At 54.5% G+C, this 19,305-nt stretch overlaps 3 protein-coding genes across 5 annotated transcripts; 1 reads left to right on the top strand and 2 right to left on the bottom strand.

The window, feature by feature from the left end:
* Positions 1-4,302: 4,302 nt before the first annotated feature.
* LOC309819228 (uncharacterized protein) lies at positions 4,303-8,635 on the bottom strand. 3 transcript variants are annotated; one of them, XM_082649369.1, is made up of 5 exons: positions 8,535-8,635; positions 7,770-8,000; positions 7,280-7,534; positions 6,911-6,995; positions 5,954-6,101 (listed from the first exon to the last, which is right to left on the bottom strand). In XM_082649369.1, exons 2-4 carry the CDS (start codon positions 7,817-7,819, stop codon positions 6,917-6,919), a joined length of 384 nt encoding a protein of 127 aa, XP_082505495.1. In that variant the 5' UTR covers positions 7,820-8,000; positions 8,535-8,635; the 3' UTR covers positions 5,954-6,101; positions 6,911-6,916. The 3 variants fall into 3 exon arrangements, with proteins under 3 accessions (XP_082505496.1, XP_082505495.1, XP_082505494.1); XM_082649370.1 differs by lacking the exons at positions 5,954-6,101; positions 8,535-8,635 and adding an exon at positions 4,303-4,479 and having other exon boundaries at positions 7,770-8,164; XM_082649368.1 differs by lacking the exon at positions 8,535-8,635 and having other exon boundaries at positions 7,770-8,164.
* A 7,211-nt stretch (positions 8,636-15,846) lies between these two features.
* FAM229A (family with sequence similarity 229 member A) lies at positions 15,847-16,610 on the bottom strand (the record flags this gene model as incomplete). The annotated part of the gene is given in 5 exon segments (XM_082649383.1): positions 15,847-16,059; positions 16,252-16,384; positions 16,387-16,391; positions 16,473-16,588; positions 16,590-16,610. Coding segments are annotated over 5 exon segments (378 nt in total). The 3' UTR covers positions 15,847-15,956.
* Positions 16,611-17,149: 539 nt separating this feature from the next.
* On the top strand, positions 17,150-19,224 carry TSSK3 (testis specific serine kinase 3). The gene is made up of 2 exons (XM_082649390.1): positions 17,150-17,314; positions 18,084-19,224. The coding sequence occupies exons 1-2, from the start codon at positions 17,170-17,172 to the stop codon at positions 18,743-18,745; spliced, it is 807 nt and encodes a 268-aa protein (XP_082505516.1). The 5' UTR covers positions 17,150-17,169; the 3' UTR covers positions 18,746-19,224.
* The last annotated feature ends 81 nt before the right edge of the window (positions 19,225-19,305 follow it).

The raw sequence follows: 19,305 nt of genomic DNA, 5'->3' as shown, positions 1-19,305 counted from the left end.
CTTCTTCTCCCAAATGATCTGGATCCAGACTACAGCTACCTTCTAGCTTTGTGACTCTGGACAAGTCCCTTCCCCTTGCTGAGCCTCGCAACGCCCACTCTGTAAAACGAGGACACCAGGCGCCACTTCGAGTTGTGGCAAAGGGTTCAGTGAGGTACTGCTGTGCGGAGGCAACTGTAGTGGTGAAGAGCTGGCTCCGTCATATCCCAGCGGTGTGGCTTTAGGCCCTATCTGAGCCTCAGTCTCCTCATCTGTAAAATAGGAATGATGATCATACCTACTGCCTCAGGGTTATTGTGAGACAAATGACCTAGTACCGTGACGTAAAGCCCTGAGGACCAAGCACTTGAGGCGCAGAGCACGCGGGAACATTCAACAATGTTCCTAAGCGATTACGTGAAATGCTGGGCAAGGGCCATCCCCTTCCCTTCTCTTCCCTTCCTGCCCTAGGGAGAGGAGGTAGGTGTCCAGGACCACCCTGGGATAACCTTGCACCCCCTCCATCAGCTTTCTTCTGGGGCGGGTGGTGGGGCTGGTGCTGAAGTGTTCAGAAGGGAAATTTATTTGGCTCAGTCAATTCCTTAAATGGCAAAGGAATCTGCCTCTCCCCAGAACCCTGAGGATTTTCTTTCTTTCCTCTCACACCCCAGAAGTGTCCCCCGGGGACCTCCTTTTGGTGACTATTCCCAGAAAAGACATACTCTGGACCCCCCTCCAACGCACACGTCGTCTGTCTGTCCCCTCCCAGCCTCTCACATCCTCCTTCCCTCCCATCTGTCTGCACAGGGAGGCCTTAGCTCCCAGGGACTGGCCCTCAATGCTCCATGTTGTGCCTCCGAGAGATCGGGCTCCCAGCCTCACCTCCTTCTTCTTGCTCCTTGGCCCACTGACCTTCAACTCTCCTGACTTTTTAGTTCATCAGAGCTGAGCCTCTCCCACCTCAGCGCCTTTGAACAGGCTGTTCCCTCCGCCTACAGTGTCTCTCTCCACTTCTCTACTTGCTGAATTTCTACTCTTCTCTTAAACCACTCCTGAGGACTTTCCAGATTCCCCAGGAGGAAGGGATGGCTCTCCCACCACCTGCTCCACACCTTTGGGCTTAGGGTTCCCACCACTCGGTTTCCCACCACTTGGAACCTGGGCTGCATCACCAGGCCACCCCCGTCAGCTCATCATCCCCTGTCTCCACCTCCATAACTGGCCCTTCTCACCTGGACCTGGGCCATTTCATCAGCTTTCTCACTTGTCTTTCTGCACAAGTCTAGCCCCTCTAGCTGTTTTCTGCCTCAGGGTCACTTTCCAGTAGAGGGTGCTCAATAAATATCTGTTGACTGATGGAGTAAATGAGTGAAGGAACAAATGAAAGAGTGACAGAAATGTAGAATCAAGCATATCCCCCTTGGCTTTGAACCTTTCCATGGCTCCCTACTGCCATCAGCACAAAGTCTGTGCCTTATATTTAAGGTCCTCCCTGTCTGATTCCCCACAGCGCACTCTGGGCTTTTCCCCAAGCCATACCCTGTTCTCCTTCCTGCATTCATGTAGCTTTGTCCTTCTTCCCTGCTATGCAGCAGGGAAACAAGATTGGTTGTTGAAATAATCCAGGCAAGTGATGATGGGGAACCTGCACTAAAGAGAGAAGGGAGAGTCAGCCAACACCAACATTTCCTGAGCTAGACTCTGTCCTCAGTGCTCGGGACCGCGAGTGTAGCCTTGGAGCTTAAGTTTGAGATGACTATTAGGGTCCCCGTGGAGACATCAGGCGGGCAGTTAATCGATCTATGAGCCTGGATTTCAGAGGAGAGCTTGGAGGCCTCCTCCAATTTTTTTTAAAATAAATAAATTTATTTATTTATTTATTTTTGGTGGCATTGGGTCTTTGTTGCTGCGCGCGGGCTTTCTCTAGTTGCGGAGAGCGGGGGCTACTCTTTGTTGCAGTGAGTGGGCTTCTCATCGTGGTGGTTTCTCTTGTTGCAGAGCACGGGCTCTAGGCGCACAGGCTTCAGCAGTGGTGGTACACGGGCTCAGTAGTTGTGGCTCGCAGTCTCTAGAGCACAGACTCAGTAGTTGTGGCACACGGGCTTAGCTGCTCCGCGGCATGTGGGATCTTCCCGGACCAGGGCTCTAACCCGTGTCCCCTGCATTGGCAGGCGGATTCTTAACCACTGTGACACCAGGGAAGTCCGGCCTCCCAAATTTGAAGCCACAGGACTGGATGGGATCCACCGAGAGGAGCAGCTCAAGAAGACAGTGCCGGGGGCTCTCCAACTTTGACACTCTGAGTGGGGAGCCAGCAGGGGGATTCAGCTCGTGGGCAGAGAAGGGAAGAGAACCAGGAGCAGGGATGTCCTGAAGGCTGAGGGAGGAAATGGCTTCCAGAAGGATTGCGTGATCTGCCATGTCAAATGCTGCTGAAGGTGGAGGAAGACGGAGGGGTAGAGGTATAGGAGGGGTCCAGGGGCAGAAGTGACAGGTCTTAGCAAAGGACTATGGATGTCGGGAGTGAGGAGGAAGGACCGAGGATGGTGCCTGAGGGTCTGGCTTGGGAAATGGGTGGAAGGAGGTGCCAAGCCATACACAGAAGGCCTAGGGAGGAGTAGCGGGGCACCATGGAAAAGGAGAGGTCAGCTTTGGACAGCTTGAGTTGAGGTGCCTTTGGAATGTCATTAGGATCTATGCGTCTGGAATGAAATGTGTGTTGGAGAGAAAAAGAGAAGATCCCCCTGTGTGTGTGTGTGTGTGTGTCTGTCTGTCTCTGTCACTCTCTCCTCTATCTTTTTTTTTTTTTTTTTTGGCCGTGCCATGTGGGATCTTAGTTCCCTGACCAGGGGTCAAACCTGTGCCCCCTGCATTGGGAGTGCGGAGTCTTAACCACTGGAACATCGGGGAAGTCCCTCTCCTCTATCCTTTTCTATGTGTATTTATGAAAGAATCTATATGCTGACTGTTATGAAATCTTTATCTCCAGCCCAGGTCTCTCCAGAACTCTGGCTGCCCTTGGAGATCACCCCGCATGTCCCACAGGGACCTACAAGACACAGAAAAACAGGCTCAGGACACAGATTAGAAAGGACAGAGTTGGAGGCGAGATAAACCAGGGAAGAGTTGATCAGACTGGTCCAGACAATGGCAAAGGCGGCCTGAACTAGGCAAGGGCAGAGGGCAGAGGAGATGAAGTGCAGAGACATTCAGGGAGCGGAGAGCACCAGAGATGGGGGCGAGGTTCCATGTGGAGGGAGAGGGGCTAGAGGAGGAAGGGAGACAGCTCTAGGGGTCCGCTGGGTGTGGAGAGTGGGGACAGCTGCCCTGCAGTCACCTCTTTATCTGACTGAGACCCCTCCCAAAAGGGCAGGGGAGGGGTCATAAGTGGGTCTTACGGAGGGGGGAGGGGGCTGCTGTTGACCGCAGAGTGCATGAGTCAGGGTGGACACCCGAAGCCTCCTTCCTTTAACCATCGGCACCCTCTGCCGAACCCCTGCAGGAAGGCATGAGCGGGATCCACTCCCAGCTTCAATCCCAGGTAGGACCTGCGAGAGTGAGTAAAGGGGAACAAGGGACAGGTGCTCAGGGCCTTGGACCTAGTTGAGGGCCAGAGACCACTTGTTGCCCACCAGAGTGGACTCTGAGACCCCGGGAGGGCTCTAGGCTTAGAGGTGCCACGATGGGACCATGTCCCTCCCTTGCTTTAAACCTGTCCATGGCTCCCTACTTCCTCTTGGAGAATGTCCACCCCCTTGGCCTGGCCTTCAAGGTCTTCGAAGCTCCAGGCCCAGCTAGCTTCATCTTAGGCAGAGCCCTCCTGGCTGCCAGTCTCACGGTTCTCTCAGCAGGATGACCGCTCTGATGATACCATTTCAGGCTGCAAATCACCAAGCCTTTCTCCATGCTGCCAGTTCTGCTTGGATTGCTACTCCCTTTGTAGGTCTACCCAGGGCCTGCCCATCTGTCAAGATTCAGCTCAAGGTACCCCTCCAAAAGGCTTTCCTGATCTTCCAGAGGAGTCACTGCGCCCCAAACAAACTAATGTCACCCTCTGTGGCACTTTACTGAGCTGGCGTATGTCTCTGCTTCTCTCCTTCTATGGCCTGTGAGAGTCTGGGGAGGAGGAACAAGTCGGGTTCACTCAGTCTACCCCATGGGGGGGTGGTCATGGGTGCAGTGGGACATTCAGGGGCGGCTACAGAGGCCCTCCCAGCCCTGTGGGTTCAGTCTAACTCAGTGTGTGTGGATGGGGAGAACAGAGATCATCATCCCCCAAAGTAGGGAGAGCCAGAGAGCAGTGAAAGCTGCTTTATTCGGGCAGTGAAGGGCAGAAACATGGAGATACCAGGGGAGAGGGCAAAGGTGGACAATCTTCATCCACTGAGAGGGGACACAGGACTGTGCAGTGTTCCAGGCATCTTCCTGCTCATCCTGGCTTGGCACAAGTTAGCCTCAGGACCATGAGGAGATGAACCTGAAGCCTGTCTTCCCAAGTCCCTGGAAAACAGACATCTGTGACCCTCCTCTGGGACCTGGGGCACAGTTTGTGTAGCTGAGCACCCTAGACTGTCTGGGCTCTTGTGCAGCTCTGCTGTGAACTCGCTGGGTGTCCTCGGGCAAGTCATTTAATGGCTCTGAGCCCTGATCAGTCTCCTTATCTGAGAATAATGGGAATAACAATGGTACCCACCTCATAGGGTTGTGATGAGGCCCGCGAAGTGTTAGCATAATAACTGGCTGAAAGTAAATGTGGAATAAAAATGAGTTGTTAGGATTATAACTATTCCATCAAGAGACCTGGGTTCTGGTCCCAGTTCTGCCATGTTTTCCTCACTGGACCTGCCTGAGTTTCCATCTAAAAAATGGGATATTGGGCTTCCCTGGTGGCGCAGTGGTTGAGAGTCCACCTGCCGATGCAGGGGACACGGGTTCGTACCCCGGTCCGGGAGGATCCCACATGTCGCGGAGCAGCTGGGCCCGTGAGCCACGGCTGCTGAGCCTGAGCGTCCGGAGCCTGTGCTCCGCAACAGGAGAGGCCACAACAGTGAGAGGCCTGCGTACCGCAAAAAAACCAAAAAAAAACAACAAAAAAAACAAAACAGGGATATTGAAGGATTAAATGAAATAATGGCTGTGGCAGAGACTCCTAAGATGAGTGATGGTCTCTTTCCCTCTGAGGTTCATCTCGCTGGGGCTGCAGAGGGGTTGTCACCTCCACTCTGTCAGGCCTTTACTGGGCTCTCTGTCCCGGCAGGATCTGCTGCCACAGGGCCAGCCCATCTCCTCCTCTTGGCCCATGAGGCAGAATGAGAGGAAAGGGCTGCGGTTGCCCCAGCAGGGACTGTGGTTACGCAGGACGAAGGACTTCCTTCCAGACTGCAGGATGCTATCCTGGGAAGGAGCCAGAGATCGTGGGACAGAGGCTGCTGAGGGGAGGGATTGCTTCCAGGGGAATGTCCAGATTAGGCTGGTTAGGCCAGAGTGGGCCAGTGGAGTGAATGAGCTCAGCAGTGACCTCACTTCCAGAGAGCCTGGAGGGGCCCCGTTTAAACCTGCCCCATGGCTCCCAAGATCACAGAGACAACAGACAGGAACAGAGACATAGCCAAAGGGGTATTCCAAGACAGACAGCCAGGGGCAAAGGGCCACCCGCGAGACATATGCATGCTATTCCCTGCACCCAGAACACTCTTCCCAGGTCTGGAGTGGCTGATCTCTCATCCTTCAAGCCTTGATTAAGAGTTACCTCCTCAGACAGGACCACTCAGCCAACTGATTCATTCATGCAATCTTTAGTGAGCCCCAGTTATGAGTCAGGCACTGTTCTAGATCTGTGAACAAGACACAGTCCTTGCCCACTCCATATAATGTAGCACCTGGCCCACCTCGATCTTCTCAAACAGAGCACACTGTTTATCTCTTTTTTTCTTTTTTTAAAAAACTTTTATTTATTTATTTTGGCTGCGCCTGGTCTTAGTTGTGGCACGCAGGATCTTCATTGTGGCATGCGGGATCTTCCAGTTGCGGCATGCGTGATTCTTAGTTGCGGCATGCAGACTTCTTAGCTGCGGTATGCATGTGGGATCTAGTTCCCCGACCAGGGATCGAACCTCGGCCCCCTGCATTGGGAGCATGGAGTTTTACCTACTGGACCACCAGGGAAGTCCCCATATCTCTGACTTTTTTATTGTCTTCCCAACCAGAATGTAAGTGCCATGAGGACAGGGACTTCAACTGTTCTTTTCACCAATGTGAACTCAATGACTCAGAGTATAAACCTGGCACAACCCTCTAAAATAGGCCCTTGATAAATATTTGTTGAAGAAATAAATGGACACAGAGACCAGGGATAGACAGACACACAGAGAAAAAGAGCCATGCTCAGAGGTGATGCAAACATTCAGAGATGCCCCAAAATATCAAGCACACACAGACACACACAGGACAGTGTCCTTCAAGCAGGCTGCTTCCCTTTGGTCATTCAGTTTGGTCATCAGGCCTGGGGCTGGGGTGACTCCTGTCCTGGGACCGACCCAGTTGGTGCCCAAGGGCATGACCTATTCTGGTTCCACACTCCCTGCGCGGGGCACCAAGTTGGCATTATGTTTGAAGAGCCCTCTTTGGAACTCTATTTTACTCCTTTAGTTGTCCTTTGATAAACAGAAATTTTAATATAGTCGAATGTCAATTTTCCAAAAAATGTTTGTGGTGGTTTGAGAAGGGCAGGGCTGAATAACCCTGAAGAAACCCACGCCCGGCCCGCGGGGCCTCTCACTGCGGCTCGACCCCTCTGGGTCCTCGAGCCTGTAAGGCAGGGCGGACTAACCTCGTGCCCGGGTATCACCCTTTCCCCACCCCAACCTCCGTCAGGCCCCGCCTCTAGACCCGCCCCTCCGAGGTCGCGCCCTCTTCTGGCCCCGCCCCTCACCGGCTCTCACGGGCGCAGGGGAACTAGATGTGTCTTCCTCTTGCCCAGATATTGGTAGTTAATATTCTGCCACCGGTGCTTCCACCTGGAGGGAGGGAAAACTGGGCCTACAGGACGGCGGCAAGGCTCCCCGCCCCCTCTGAGTCCACGCCCGCTTCGCCTTGTCCCTTCCGTGGTCAGCCGCTTCAGGCCCCACCCTTCCCACTCAGTTCCTCCCACTCCTCCCGCTCCTAGGTACAGTCAAGCCCAGCCTGTCCAACCCCTGTCCGACCCTCGCGTCTGGGGATCCGCCCCTTCCCACAGACCCCTCCCCTGCCGTAGGCACCGCCCCTCCCTCCCAGGGCTTCCGCCCCGCCCCCGCGCGCTCACATGAGGCGCGGGCGCGCGCCGTAGCAGCTGGGCCTACGCGCTGAGGGTAAGTCCGCCAGCCCGGTGGTACCCGGCAGCAGCAGTAGGTTCCGCGCCGGCCAGCGCCAGGCGGCGCCCGGCGGGCGGCGGCGCTGCGGGCTCAGCCAGTAGTCGCCCAGGCTGCGGTGGGCGGCGGGCGCCGGCATGGCCGGGCCCCGGCAGCCCCAGAAACACAACTCCTGGTCAAGGCGGTGCGGGGGCGTGGCCCGGGGGCGCCTGCGGGGTAGACGGGCAGCGGTCACCCCAGGAGGCACGAGAGGCGGGGAGTAGGCGGCCGTCTCGTGTCAGACGCGGCGGCGCGAGGGTCGGGGTCACTCCTGGCCCATGTGGAGGGGCGGGGAGGGGGATTAGAGGCCCCCCTCGGGGCCTTCCCAAGGATCTGGACTCCTCCCCCCCAGCTGCCAGACCGGGGCCCTTCATCGCGCCGACACCCTCTCCCGGGCCCCCTCACCGGGACAGAAGAAAATTCGCCGCGAAGTGGGCAGTCTCGGTGAATAGCATAGTGTCCAGTCCTCCTGGCCCGGCTTCGGCCTCTTTAATACCTGCTGGGACGTGGAGGGGGGGCCTGAAAGCCCATAGTCCCCCCGGGCCCCGCTGTTTTTAGCAGGAGGCGGCAGCTGGCAGAGCGGGGTGGGGCAGCGCCAGCCCCTCTGGCGGGGTCTAGTCCGTGGTCTGTCTTCAGCTGCTTCAGTGGGAGGGGGTTGGTCACCAGTGCTGGAGGATCCCCTGAGACCCTCCTCCCCCAGGATCAGGGACAGAAAGGCAAGGACAGGCAGAGGCAGCAAGAGGGGGCCCAGGATAGGAAGGTCAGCTGCCGTTTGGATAAACCCTTCCTTATTTCACCCAGGGGCCTCCAGCTTCTGCTTACACACCCCTGATGGTGTGTTCAGGAAGAAACCACACCTCAGAAGGCCTCACTGCTCCCGGGCTTAAGAGCCTCCCAACTCTGCCCTCATGGCCCTTACAAGAGCCTTTCCCTTGCTCTGGGGCACTCTTAGATAGCAGAGGCAGAAGGCTTCTCAGCCACCTCTAGTTCAGGAGTTCTTATCTGGAAGCCAGGACTGAGTTTGTGGGAGCTTCAGGAGGCCTGAAACTGTTTGCAAAGTTCAAACACACATATATTTCTGGAAGGAATCTAGAAAGGGTCCCTGACACCTCCCCCAGCCCCACCCCCCCACCCTCCCACCAAAAAAAAAAAAAAAAATTAAAAGCCTACATTTTTTGCAGAAAGGAAAACAGGTTCAGAGAGGGGCAGAGAAAACCCAGTAGTAGGACCCAGGCTTCCTACTACTCTGCCCATCCTTACAAAGGGTGAGACAACCTCTCTGTGCCCTTGCCCTGCTCAGAGCATGGGGTTCCGGGCTGAGAGCCCAGGCTGGGCCCTGCTCCCCCACCCTCTGGGGATCCTGAGGAGCACGCTGGCCCCGCTCCCTTTCCCACACTGCCTGTTTGGGCTATTTCCCCCCAGTGACTCACACTGGCTGCTGGGGACAGTGGGCAGCTGCTCTGAGCCCCAGAGCCCTGTATGGCCCTGACTTGCCCCCCTCCCAATTGTGTGGCTATATTTGGGGATTCCACCTCCTCTTTTCCCTCCTTGGGGAATTTCCCTCCTCTCATTCCTTTCTCCTATACCTGTCTCCAAGTTCTCCCTCCCTGATGGCTCCTTCCCAGCAGCAAACAAACAGCCTCTAATCTTTCCTGTGTTTGAAAAAGAAGAATGCCCTCCTTCAACCCCAGGTCCTTCTCCAGCTCCCCTTCACAGCCAACATTCTTGAAAGAGTTGTGTACACACGTTGTTTCCACTTCCTCACCCAACCCCTGCAGTCTGGCTTCCTCCCCCACCATTCCACAGGGGCAGCTCGTCAAGGTCACCACTGACTTCCCTGTTGCTAAATCCAAGGGATGCTCGTGAGTCTTTATCTGATTTGACCCCTTAGCAGTGGCTGACTTTGACACAAACACTCCCTCCTATTTGAAACACTTTTGTGCCCTTGTTTTTCTGGACACTGTGGACTCTTGATTTCTTTGCTATTTATTTGCAACCATGTGGTTGCCGCCACATGGCAAATTTCTCATCCTTCACTCACTGCCTAATCATGGGTGTTCTTGGGCCTTCTACAGTCTGTCCCAGGGGATCTCATGGGTTCCCATGCCTTTGGTGTCTGCCTGTGTCAGAGACTCACTTCTCTCTTTCAGCCCAAGCCTCTCTTCCCTGCCCAACACCTATCTCCTGGCCCCGTCCGCCTGGATGTTTCACCTCACAGCAAACATGCCCCACACCGGCCCTTCCTCCCATGTTCCCCAGCTTGGCTGTTTTCTCGGTTACCTGAACTGGAAATCTGGGCTTGGTTCTAGACTCTTCCCTGTCCCTCCCTTTTCATATTCAAGCAGTTACGAAATCCTGTCCTCTCCAGGATATGTCTGAAATCCAATTGCTTCTCTCCATCTCCACCGCTACCACCTGGTCCAAGGCCCCATCGCCGTTCACCTGGGAGGCTGCCGCAGCCTCCTGAATGATCTCCCTGCTGCTACTCTCAATCTCTTATGTGGTCTGTTCTCACAGAGCAGCCAGGATTGTCTTTCCAAAACATGAATGTGTCCCTCTTCACTGTGTCTTCACCACCACGTTCACTCGTGGCACAGACCAGTCCCAGGGCCAGGGATATTTCCCACCGCCATGTCCTTGTCTGGGTAACTGCTTCTCATCTCAGTTCCAGTGTCGCTTCCTTAGGGAAGCCATCCCAGATCCCGCAGCTGGCTCTGCTGTTCCTTCTCCTCACAGTGCTCAGCCTCTCTGTAGACCGATCAAGCAGTCATTCACTAGCCAGTCTAATCTGTAAACATTCTACCAACTCCTGAACGCTTCCATTCTAGGCCCCGGGATGTTAGGATGAATATGACACAGCCCCTGCCCTCCGTGAGTCCATAGTGTAATGGGGTAAACAGGCACTCAACAGGGATCAAGGAAGAGATGAGTACACAGTGGGACAAGCAGGTGCTATGGGAGGGGAAGGACAGGTGGTCAGAGGAGGCTTCTCTGAGGAGTGACAATTGGTGGAGATCTGAGAGGTAAGGGGGATGGGAGGAGGCTATTCCAGGCAGAAGGAACAATGTGCTGAAAGGTGGGAAGAAGGTTTTGTGAAGAACTCAGGGGTGTCCACATGGCTGGACGAGTGATGTAAAGAAGCCATTGATGAGATTTAAATAGGAGAATTACATGGCTGGGTTGTGGTCTTTATAGAATAATTCTGGGCTAGAGGAATCAAGCAGGGAAGGAAGCACAAGACCAGTTAGGGGGCTGCTGGAGTAATCAAGATGAGTAGCGATGGGGGTCTGGTTCAGGGCAGTGCGGTGGAATTGGAGCAGAATAGACTGTGGGCACCAGGACAGGGAATTGGAGAAGAGAGAGGGAGTGAGAATGATTCCAGTATCCTTACCCCAAGGGCAGGTGGGGAGAGGCCAGTGGGAGCTGGGACACCCATATTCCTGTGGGGTCCAACCCACTGATCTACCTGGTGTTAGGTTGCCTGATGTCTTCCCACGGCCCTCATCCCTGCTTTTTCCTAGAGGAGCAGATGGAGTCCCGAGTGTTAGATGCCTGCTAAGGAGGCCTAGGAGGAGGCCGGCGGGGGGGGAGGAAGGGGAATTTGGGTCAGGGTCCAGATGTGATGGGGTTGCAGGGAAAGTGGCATTGGGGTTTCCTCAGGGTCTGGAAGCTCCACTGTCTCTGGCTTCACCCTGAGACCCCCCCCAGTTCTGAATGCTCAAACTCAGGGCCCAGTCCTTAGGGGTTCTGGGGGCCTTTTAGGGGCTTCGAGTCTATATCTGAGAAGCCACAATGCCCTGACAAGTCCCCAGGACTCTAGAGAGTCGCTAGCATCAGTGTGCACTTCCCACGAGCTGGCCCACTGCCTATTACCTGCATAATCCCCTGCAATCCTCACATTAACCCTCGGAGGCATGTAGCTTACTATCCCTGTTGTACGTACTAGACTTCCAGGGTTAAGGGACTTGCTCAAATTCAAACAGCTAAAACGATGCAGAAAGAGGATTTGAACCAAGATTTGACTGACATCAGAGTCTGTGCTTTTAACTCCTGTGCTATATTAAGCTTGTCGACCCCTTGGTTGATTGGCTCAGTAAAGGGAGGAGGCTTTGTGGGGGATTTGCTTGTGGTTGGGGTGGCTGCCCCCTTCTCATATCAAGCGATGGGAAAGGGTAGCGCTGACGTCAATTGTTGCCATGGAGATATAGCAACCCTTTCCCTGCCATTTCCATGGTAACCTGGGGGGGGTCCATCTGTACTTCGCCCCCTCCTTCTAAAAGAGGGTCCCTTAGGGAGGGGCTGTCTAATAAGGTGTCTGAGAGAGAAGTCAGGGAAGGCAGTGATTCAAGTATCCTCCTTTCCCTGGGCCCCTCCTCATTCCTCAAACTGAGAATGAGGCTGGGATGTGGGGGTCCTGCCTGGGGGTCTGGGGAAAGCTTTACCCTCTAGGGTGAGGGAGGCAGTTCTGCCTTTCCCACCTGGGGATTCCCCTGGAAATGACCCGCGCCCCCTCCCCACCAAGTTCCTCAGCACCTGAGCAGGACTGTGAGGAACTTGGCAGAGGGAGGCGAGAGAGATTCCCCAACCCTCTCCAAGGCTGGGCATCACCCAGCCCCTGGGGACATGGCTGGCTGGCTCTCTGCTGCCCCTTGAAGCCAAAGGTAGGAGCAGCAGCAGCCTCTCTTGCTCAGTGCTAGAGGTGCACGACATTCTTGCCTGGTGCTCTATGTGCATGACTTTACTGAAAGCTTCCACCAGCTTTCATTAGCCCCATTTTACAGATTTGGAAATAGAGACTCAGAGAGGCTAAGTATGTAGCCCAAGTTTGCACAGCTAGTAAATGGCAATCAGGACTCAAATCTAGGACTAGAGTTTAGGCCAGTGACTTTTCCAGGGGGGAAAAAGCCACAGAGAACATGATGGAAAAGGAGAAGAAAAAGAGTGAAGTGGCCCAGGTTGGAGCCTGTCATTCTCCCTGTCACCTACAGAACAAAGTTCAAACACAAGGCCTCCCTGATTCAGCTTCTCTTCTGTTAACTCATCCCTGGATCCCTTGAATTCTGAGCTCTGCAAGGGCAAGGGATCTGTCAGTTAAAGGCCTGGGTTCTCTGCACCTCGTGTGGCCCAGGTAGGTGTTGGTGAAAGTTGATTGAACTGAGTTCCTTGAAATTGTCTTCCACTTTCCTGCCTCAAGGCCTTTGTCCACAGTGTTCCACCTGGAATGCCCTTTCCCCTTGCTCATGGCCATTCTAGAGCTATGTAGCCCCAGGGTCTGGCCCACTGGCAAGGTGTTTGTCTGTATTCTTTGCATCCCTCACTAAACAAACATAGCGGTAAATCTTTTTTGTTTGTTTGTTTTTCTTTTTCCTTTTTTGGCACGCCACACAGCATGCAGGATCTAAGTTCCCTGACCAGGGACTGAACCCGTGCCACAGCTGTGAAAGCTCGGCATCCTAACCACTAGGCCACTAGTAAATCTTTTTAAATTTTATTTTATTTTAAAAAATTAAAAAAAAATTTTGGCTGCATTGGCTCTTCGTTGCTGCGTGCTGGCTTTCTCTAGTTGTGGCGAGCGGGGTGCGCAGGCTTCTCATTGCAGTGGCTTCTCTTGTTGTGGAGCACGGGCTCTAGGTATGCGGGCTTCAATAGATGCGGCACGCAGGCCCTAGAGTGCACGGGCTTCAGTAGTTATGGCGTGTGGGCTCAGTAGTTGTGGCGCACAGGCTTAGTTGCTCCGTGGCATGTGGGACCTTCCCACATCAGGGATTGAACCCGTGTCCCCTGCATTGGCAGGCAGATTCTTAACCACTGTGCCACCAAGGAAGTCCCAGTAAATCTTTCTTTAAAGGAAAGGAGTGTCGAGAAGATTGGAGAAAGGAAGTGAGGGAGATAAGAGAGAAAGGAAGAATGGGAAGGATTCAGCATTTGTGGGCTGGCAAGGTCCATAGAGATCACTGGTGCTTTCTTTTTTTTTTTTTAAACTAGTGAGGAAATGGGCCCAGAGGGAAGGGATTTGCCTCCCAGCAGGTCATTGCTAGGCCATGTGAGTTCCATGAGGGTCAAGGCCCATGTTTGTCAAGTTCATCGTTGAATCCCCAGTGTCCTGCACAGGCCTGGCTGGTAGACTTGTATTGAATGAAACAGGGGCAAAGCCTGAAGGAGAACCCAGTCACACAGAACTCCTGGTCACACTTTCTAAGGCTCCTCATTGCCTTCAAATTGAGTTGTTACACTGGCCCCTGCCACTCTCTATCCCTTTTTTTCGGGCTTCTTTTCCTCCCAGGGGTACTTGATCTTTATATAAGCTGTCTCTGCTCCTGGAATGTTTTTTCTCCATCATTACCCATTATTTTCTGGTGATGCTGTCAATCACCTGGCTGTGCTTGCATCTCAAGTATAGGCTTACTTGTGGTTCAGCCTAGTCAATTGTAGTCTCCCATCTCCCTGACAGTGGTAATTGGCCCAAGGAATGTGCATGTGATTTAAAAGGGCCAATCACTGGCCTTCCCAGGGATAGGTATACCGAGACTGGGAGAAAGCAGGTCTCCCTTCCTGGGATTTAAAAATTTTTTTTTATTTAGGCTGTGCCGGATCTTAGTTGCAGCATGCGGGGTCTTTAGTTGTGGCATGCAGGATCTTTTAGTTGCAGCATGTGGACTCTTTAGTTGCGGTATGTGGTCTTCTTAGTTGTGGCATGTGGACTCTTAGTTGGGGCATGCATGCGGGATCTATTTCCCTGACCAGGGATCGAACCTGGGCCCCCTGCATTGGGAGTACAGAGCCCTAACCACTGGCCCGCAAGGGAATTCCCCCTTCCTGGGATTTCTAAGCTGATGCAGCCATGTTGCCATGTTCCCTGCCCAGAGGAGATAATCAGGAATGAGAGGAACAAAGCAACAGTCCTGGTGGGGTTGAATCCTTGATTCCAGCCCAATGGATGCCCTGGTTCCTATAGTTCTTCCTTTAATCACTAACATATCCTTCCCAGCAACTTGAAACAATCAATTCCTTTTTTGCTTAAGCTAACATCAGTTGCTTGCAATGGAGAGACCTTATCCATACAGAGGCCGTTTTTTTTCTAAAATTACAAGGGCCTCCTAAGGAGGGTGAGTACTGTTTACTGGCAGGGAGGCCCTTTTTCTGCAGAGCAGCAGAATGGGTTGTTAAACGGAGTAGGACCTGCATGGAGTTTGGTGGGGATTGAAACAGCTGGATTATTTCACTTGATAGAAGAACAGAGAGTCCCGGTGGCAGGGCAGAGGTTGGGGGTGGTCTCCAGTAGGTAAGGGTGAAGGGGGAGAGGAGGGAGGGAGAGAGAAGCCAGCACTATGGCCTGAAGCCAGGGATTATTCTGGTGAAGGGGAAGGAAAGGCATGGAGGGGCTTTTAAGAGCCAGGATGTTAAAGGACCAGGGCACTGAATGGTCAAGTCTAAAGTCCAAGTAGATCCTTTTTGACAAACATCCTCTCTTCTTTCAATAAGCCTCCTACATCTGGGACTGCCTGGGAGGGAAGTTGTGGAAGTCGAAAAGGGTGGCCCTTTCTGGTGACCATGGGATCTGAAGTGCTCTGGGAGGCTTAGACTTCTACTCCATGTGGATTAGAGGAGGGGTGTTGAGTCAATCGTACTTAAATCTCAGGGGACAGGAGACTGAACCTGACCTTTGGGTTACATACATTTTTTCCAATATTAAAATAATACAGGTTCATTAAAGCAAAATTGGAAAGTGGGAAATACTCCTTCAGCTTCCAGGCAGCCTTCCTGTCATGGGCCCCTCCTATGCATGGATTTTGGGGCCTCAAGTCTGAGGACGCTGAGGAGTGCACTAGCATCACCTGTCATCTGGGGGACCCCAGGCACGTTGCTTAAGGCTCAGTTCCCTCACCTGTAAAAAGGAATAAGAAATCGAAGTTTTTCAAACGACTTCTTCCCCAGTCTTCTGGCCCCACCAGTCCTAGGAGAAACCAAAGCTCAAGATGGACGGGGCAGCCCCTATCCCCTTCAACAAAGCCAGGGGTGCCCGGGGTCACAAAACAGCAGGTAGCAAAACCAAACTCCATCTTGGGAGAATTAAATGGGCCTGGTGTGGGTGGCCATTCTCGTTAAGTTCTTTGTCCACCCCCTCCAGTCCCAAGCTTCCCTGGGCCCCCAGAGTCCAGCACAGTAATGCTAATTTTACTGGAGAACCAAGGAGAGTGTTGGGGAGATGGATGAGGGCAGAGCCTGAGCAGAAAGGCGGCCCTGAAAGGGATCATGACCAGCAAGAAATGGGGGAAGGGCTTGGTGTCCAGGGAGAAGAAAGCGGAGTCGGAAGGGCAGGCCCCTGGGGCTGGGTCCAAGTGAGGAGGCAGCAGAAGGGAAGATGCCTTTGGATGAGGCGGAGCAGCGTGCGGGCCCGATCCGACGTGATAAACAAACACTGGCCGGAGTGGAAAGAACAGTTTATGCTGTGCTTTATTAAAATGTGCATCGTTCTTTTATTTTAAAATGTGCATCATTGTCTCCTGCTCGGCGCGCGCGATCTCAGCGTGGTGGCCTGCGGTGGGCCTCGTACACGCCCGGCTCCCGCGGAGCTGCCGTGCGCAGGCGCACTCAGGTGGCGCGGACCTGGGGGCTCCCGCCCAAGGCCAGGTAGACGTCGATGGGCACGTGCAGCAGCGTCAGGCAGTGGCAGCCGGGGCAGCGTCGAAGCGGCCTGGGGAAAGCGGGCCGCGACAGGGGGCGCTGAGGCGGGGCAGGCTCATCCTGTACAGGACGCATCGGGGAGTGCACTTGGGGTCCCTGAGGTTCGGGCGTGGATGTGGGACCTTACGTGGGGCGGGGGTGGGGCGATCGGGGGACGGAAGGTGGGCCGGGGTGGGGCGGCGGGGAGGAGCGCTGGCCTCACCTGACCGGGTTGTGCTCCGTAGCTACCCGCTCCGGGCTGTCCTGGGTCTCGCGGGGGAAGGCAAGGCCAGGGGAGTCTCCGGCCTCAATGGGGAATCTCCGACCCTGCGGGGGCTCCTGGGCACTCATGTCCGAGGCGCTCTGCGCGGGGAGTGGCGGTCAGGCAGCTCGCGGGCCGCCGGGCACCCCCTCCCCGCGCCCGCTCCGTGGGCCGTCGCTTACCTGTCGGAGGCCGAGACCGGTCCCAGGCAGGAAGTAGCTGCCCGAGCCCTGGCCGCGAGAGGACGCTCCGGTCCAGGCGGAGCCGGGCAGGTGTCTGCGGCGCGCCCGGGGCCCGGGCGTCGAGGGGGAGGGCTGCATTGTGACCCGGGCCTTGGCGCGCTGACCTTATAGAACCCGTTCCTCCCGCCGGGGAACCCCACGCCGCGCCAGCACTTAGCGCGGCGCGAGCCGGTACTTGGAGGGCTCTTGCCATGGGTCGCGCAGACCCCCAGCTGCCCGTTGAGGGAGCAGGAGGCTGTGTCCACGGAAAGGAGCCTGGCTTCCCGGGCCGCGCGCAGACGTCCGGAGCGCCCCCCACAGGCGGGGCTGCGACTCACTACCTGGCGCGGGGGCTGAGCGCAGCGGTGACTTAACCCGTTCTGGATTTGGTGGTGGTGGTGAGGACAGGCAGGGGGCATTGCCAATTTTGGCCAAGGGTCACACAACACCTACATCACAATTGGGCCAGAGTTTTAAAATGTCTGACCCCCCTCCCTCTCCACCACCCGCGGCTTGTGTGTCCAGACGGAGAATGTTCTAGCGCTGGGGGAGGCTACGGATGAAAAGGAGCAGGCCAAGGGCAATGGTGGAGTAGAGCTGCCTCTCAGAGGCAGCATGAGCTGAGAGGGTGATAGGAAGGAAGGAGGTGCTAGACAGCATGGAGGGCTTTCTGCTCTCCAATGGGTACCAGCTGGGCAAGACCATTGGGGAAGGGACCTACTCAAAAGTCAAAGAAGCAGTTTCCAAAAAACACCAAAGAAAAGTGGCGATTAAAATTATAGACAAGATGGGAGGGCCAGAAGGTGAGCTGGGGCCCCTTTGGAGGAAGCGAGGGCTGGCTGAGGTGGGTGGGTGCGTGCTTCCTCCAGTCAGAAGGATCATTCCCTCCTCCCCTTTAGTCTGGAACCAAGGAAAGCAAGAGAGACTGTGGCTCTGGGGTAGGTCAGTGGGGAACAGAGGGATGCTGGGAGTCCAGGAAAATCACACCCTCTAAAATCCAAGATTAAAGTGGCAGGAGGTGAAGGATCCTCAGAAGCAGAGCCGGAGCCCACAAGGCCTTTCCTATTCCAGGAGGGGAACAGAGACTGGCGAGGCCATGGCCAGGGCTAGCAGAGGGCAGGAGCTGGAGCCAACGAAGGCAGAGATGGGGAAAAGACAGGGCTCATGGAAAGAACTGTGGGTCAGGAGGCAGACGTGAGAGGAGTGGGCTCACCATGCTGTGGGCAAATCAGGCCTCGTAACTGAGATTCAATAGCCTTGTCTACAAGTCCCTAATAGTCTAAAAGCCTAAAAGCACTTTGATATCCGTGGTCTCATAGGCTGCTCACAACAGTCCCTGAGGCTGACAGGGAGTAGTTCCTTTCAGTAATATATTAACTACAAAAACAATAGAGGTGAACATTCTTTGCAGTGTCCAAGCAGACAGACATTAAAGACTATGAAAGGGAACCAAGGCACAAGACCCAGACATGGTGGGGAGATAGGCAGACAGAAGTTGGAAGGCAGCAGACAGGAGGGAGGAGTTAGGCCCTTCTGGACTTGATGCTCCATCTTTTCGCTTTGTTTCCGTAGAGTTTATCCAGAGATTCCTGCCTCGGGAGCTCCAGATTGTCCGTACCCTGGACCACAAGAACATCATCCGAGTGTATGAGACGCTGGAGTCTGCAGACGGGAAAATCTACCTGGTGATGGAGCTGGCTGAAGGAGGGGATGTCTTTGACTGTGTGCTGAATGGGGGGCCACTGCCCGAGAGCCGGGCCAAGGCCCTCTTCCATCAGATGGTCGAGGCCATCCGCTACTGCCATGGCTGTGGTGTGGCTCACCGGGACCTCAAGTGCGAGAACGCTTTGTTGCAGGGCTTCAACCTGAAGCTGACAGACTTTGGCTTCGCCAAGGTGTTGCCCAAATCATGCCGGGAGCTGAGCCAGACCTTCTGCGGCAGCACAGCCTATGCCGCCCCAGAGGTACTTCAGGGTATTCCCCACGATAGCAAGAAGGGTGACGTCTGGAGCATGGGCGTGGTCCTGTACGTCATGCTCTGTGCCAGCCTACCTTTTGATGACACAGACATCCCCAAGATGCTGTGGCAGCAGCAGAAGAGGGTGTCCTTCCCCACTCATCTGGGCATCTCGGCTGAATGCCAGGACTTGCTCAAGCGGCTCCTGGAACCAGACATGATCCTCCGGCCTTCAATCGAAGAAGTCAGTTGGCATCCATGGCTAGCAAGCACTTGATAAAAGCAATGGCAAGTCCTCCCCAGTAAAGTAGGGGGAGAAAGCAAACCCAAAAACCCACTTCTAAAATGGTGATATATATTTTACACTTTGTTTACTTATCCTAAAACTTACCTACACCCTCTCCAGCCTTACTTCTCTTTCCCTTTAAAGATCTTCATGGAACCAGAGGGCCTCATTCAGACTTCCCTTTTATTACAGCTGACAAGTGATTTTCATACAGGTGTTTAACTAAAGTTAATTAAAAACAGACCCCAGAATCATACACATACAGGCGGAGGAGAGGAGAAAAATGACCAAGAGCAACTGGAACCACTGTTGTTGCAACTTCCTTTCCAAATAAAAGCAGAAGCGTTGGGAATGCAGTAACGGCCTCTTGACTCCTTGTCTTGGTGAGAGGCCTGTTGGGGGCCCTGTCCCTTTCTCATCCCAAAGGCCAAGGTGAGCCTGGGATGAGGACAAGGGACTTCCTCAGAACCCAGGCTACCTCCCATCCTAACGCACATAGTGTGTTTTCTGCCCTGGCTCTGGGGCAGCTGCCGTAGGGTACAAGAACAGAG

Source organism: Grampus griseus (genome assembly GCF_964374135.1).
Source record: "Grampus griseus genome assembly, chromosome: 1".
Lineage (NCBI taxonomy): Eukaryota > Metazoa > Chordata > Mammalia > Artiodactyla > Delphinidae > Grampus > Grampus griseus.
The sequence above is the reverse complement of the archived record's forward strand: the minus strand, read 5'-3'. Positions and strand labels throughout refer to the sequence as shown.

Bases quoted from the DNA above. Each gene is read 5' to 3' on its own strand.
- LOC309819228 (XM_082649369.1), bottom strand. From the start codon at position 7,819: ATGCTATTCACCGAGACTGCCCACTTCGCGGCGAATTTTCTTCTGTCC. The intron at 7,535-7,769 runs GTGAGGGGGCCC...TCTACCCCGCAG, and splicing joins GCGAATTTTCTTCTGTCCCG to GCGCCCCCGGGCCACGCCCC. The intron at 6,996-7,279 runs GTGAGCGCGCGG...CCCTCCCTCCAG, and splicing joins GGCGCGCGCCCGCGCCTCAT to GTGGAAGCACCGGTGGCAGA.
- TSSK3 (XM_082649390.1), top strand. From the start codon at position 17,170: ATGGAGGGCTTTCTGCTCTCCAATGGGTACCAGCTGGGCAAGACCATT. The intron at 17,315-18,083 runs GTGAGCTGGGGC...TTGTTTCCGTAG, and splicing joins CAAGATGGGAGGGCCAGAAG to AGTTTATCCAGAGATTCCTG.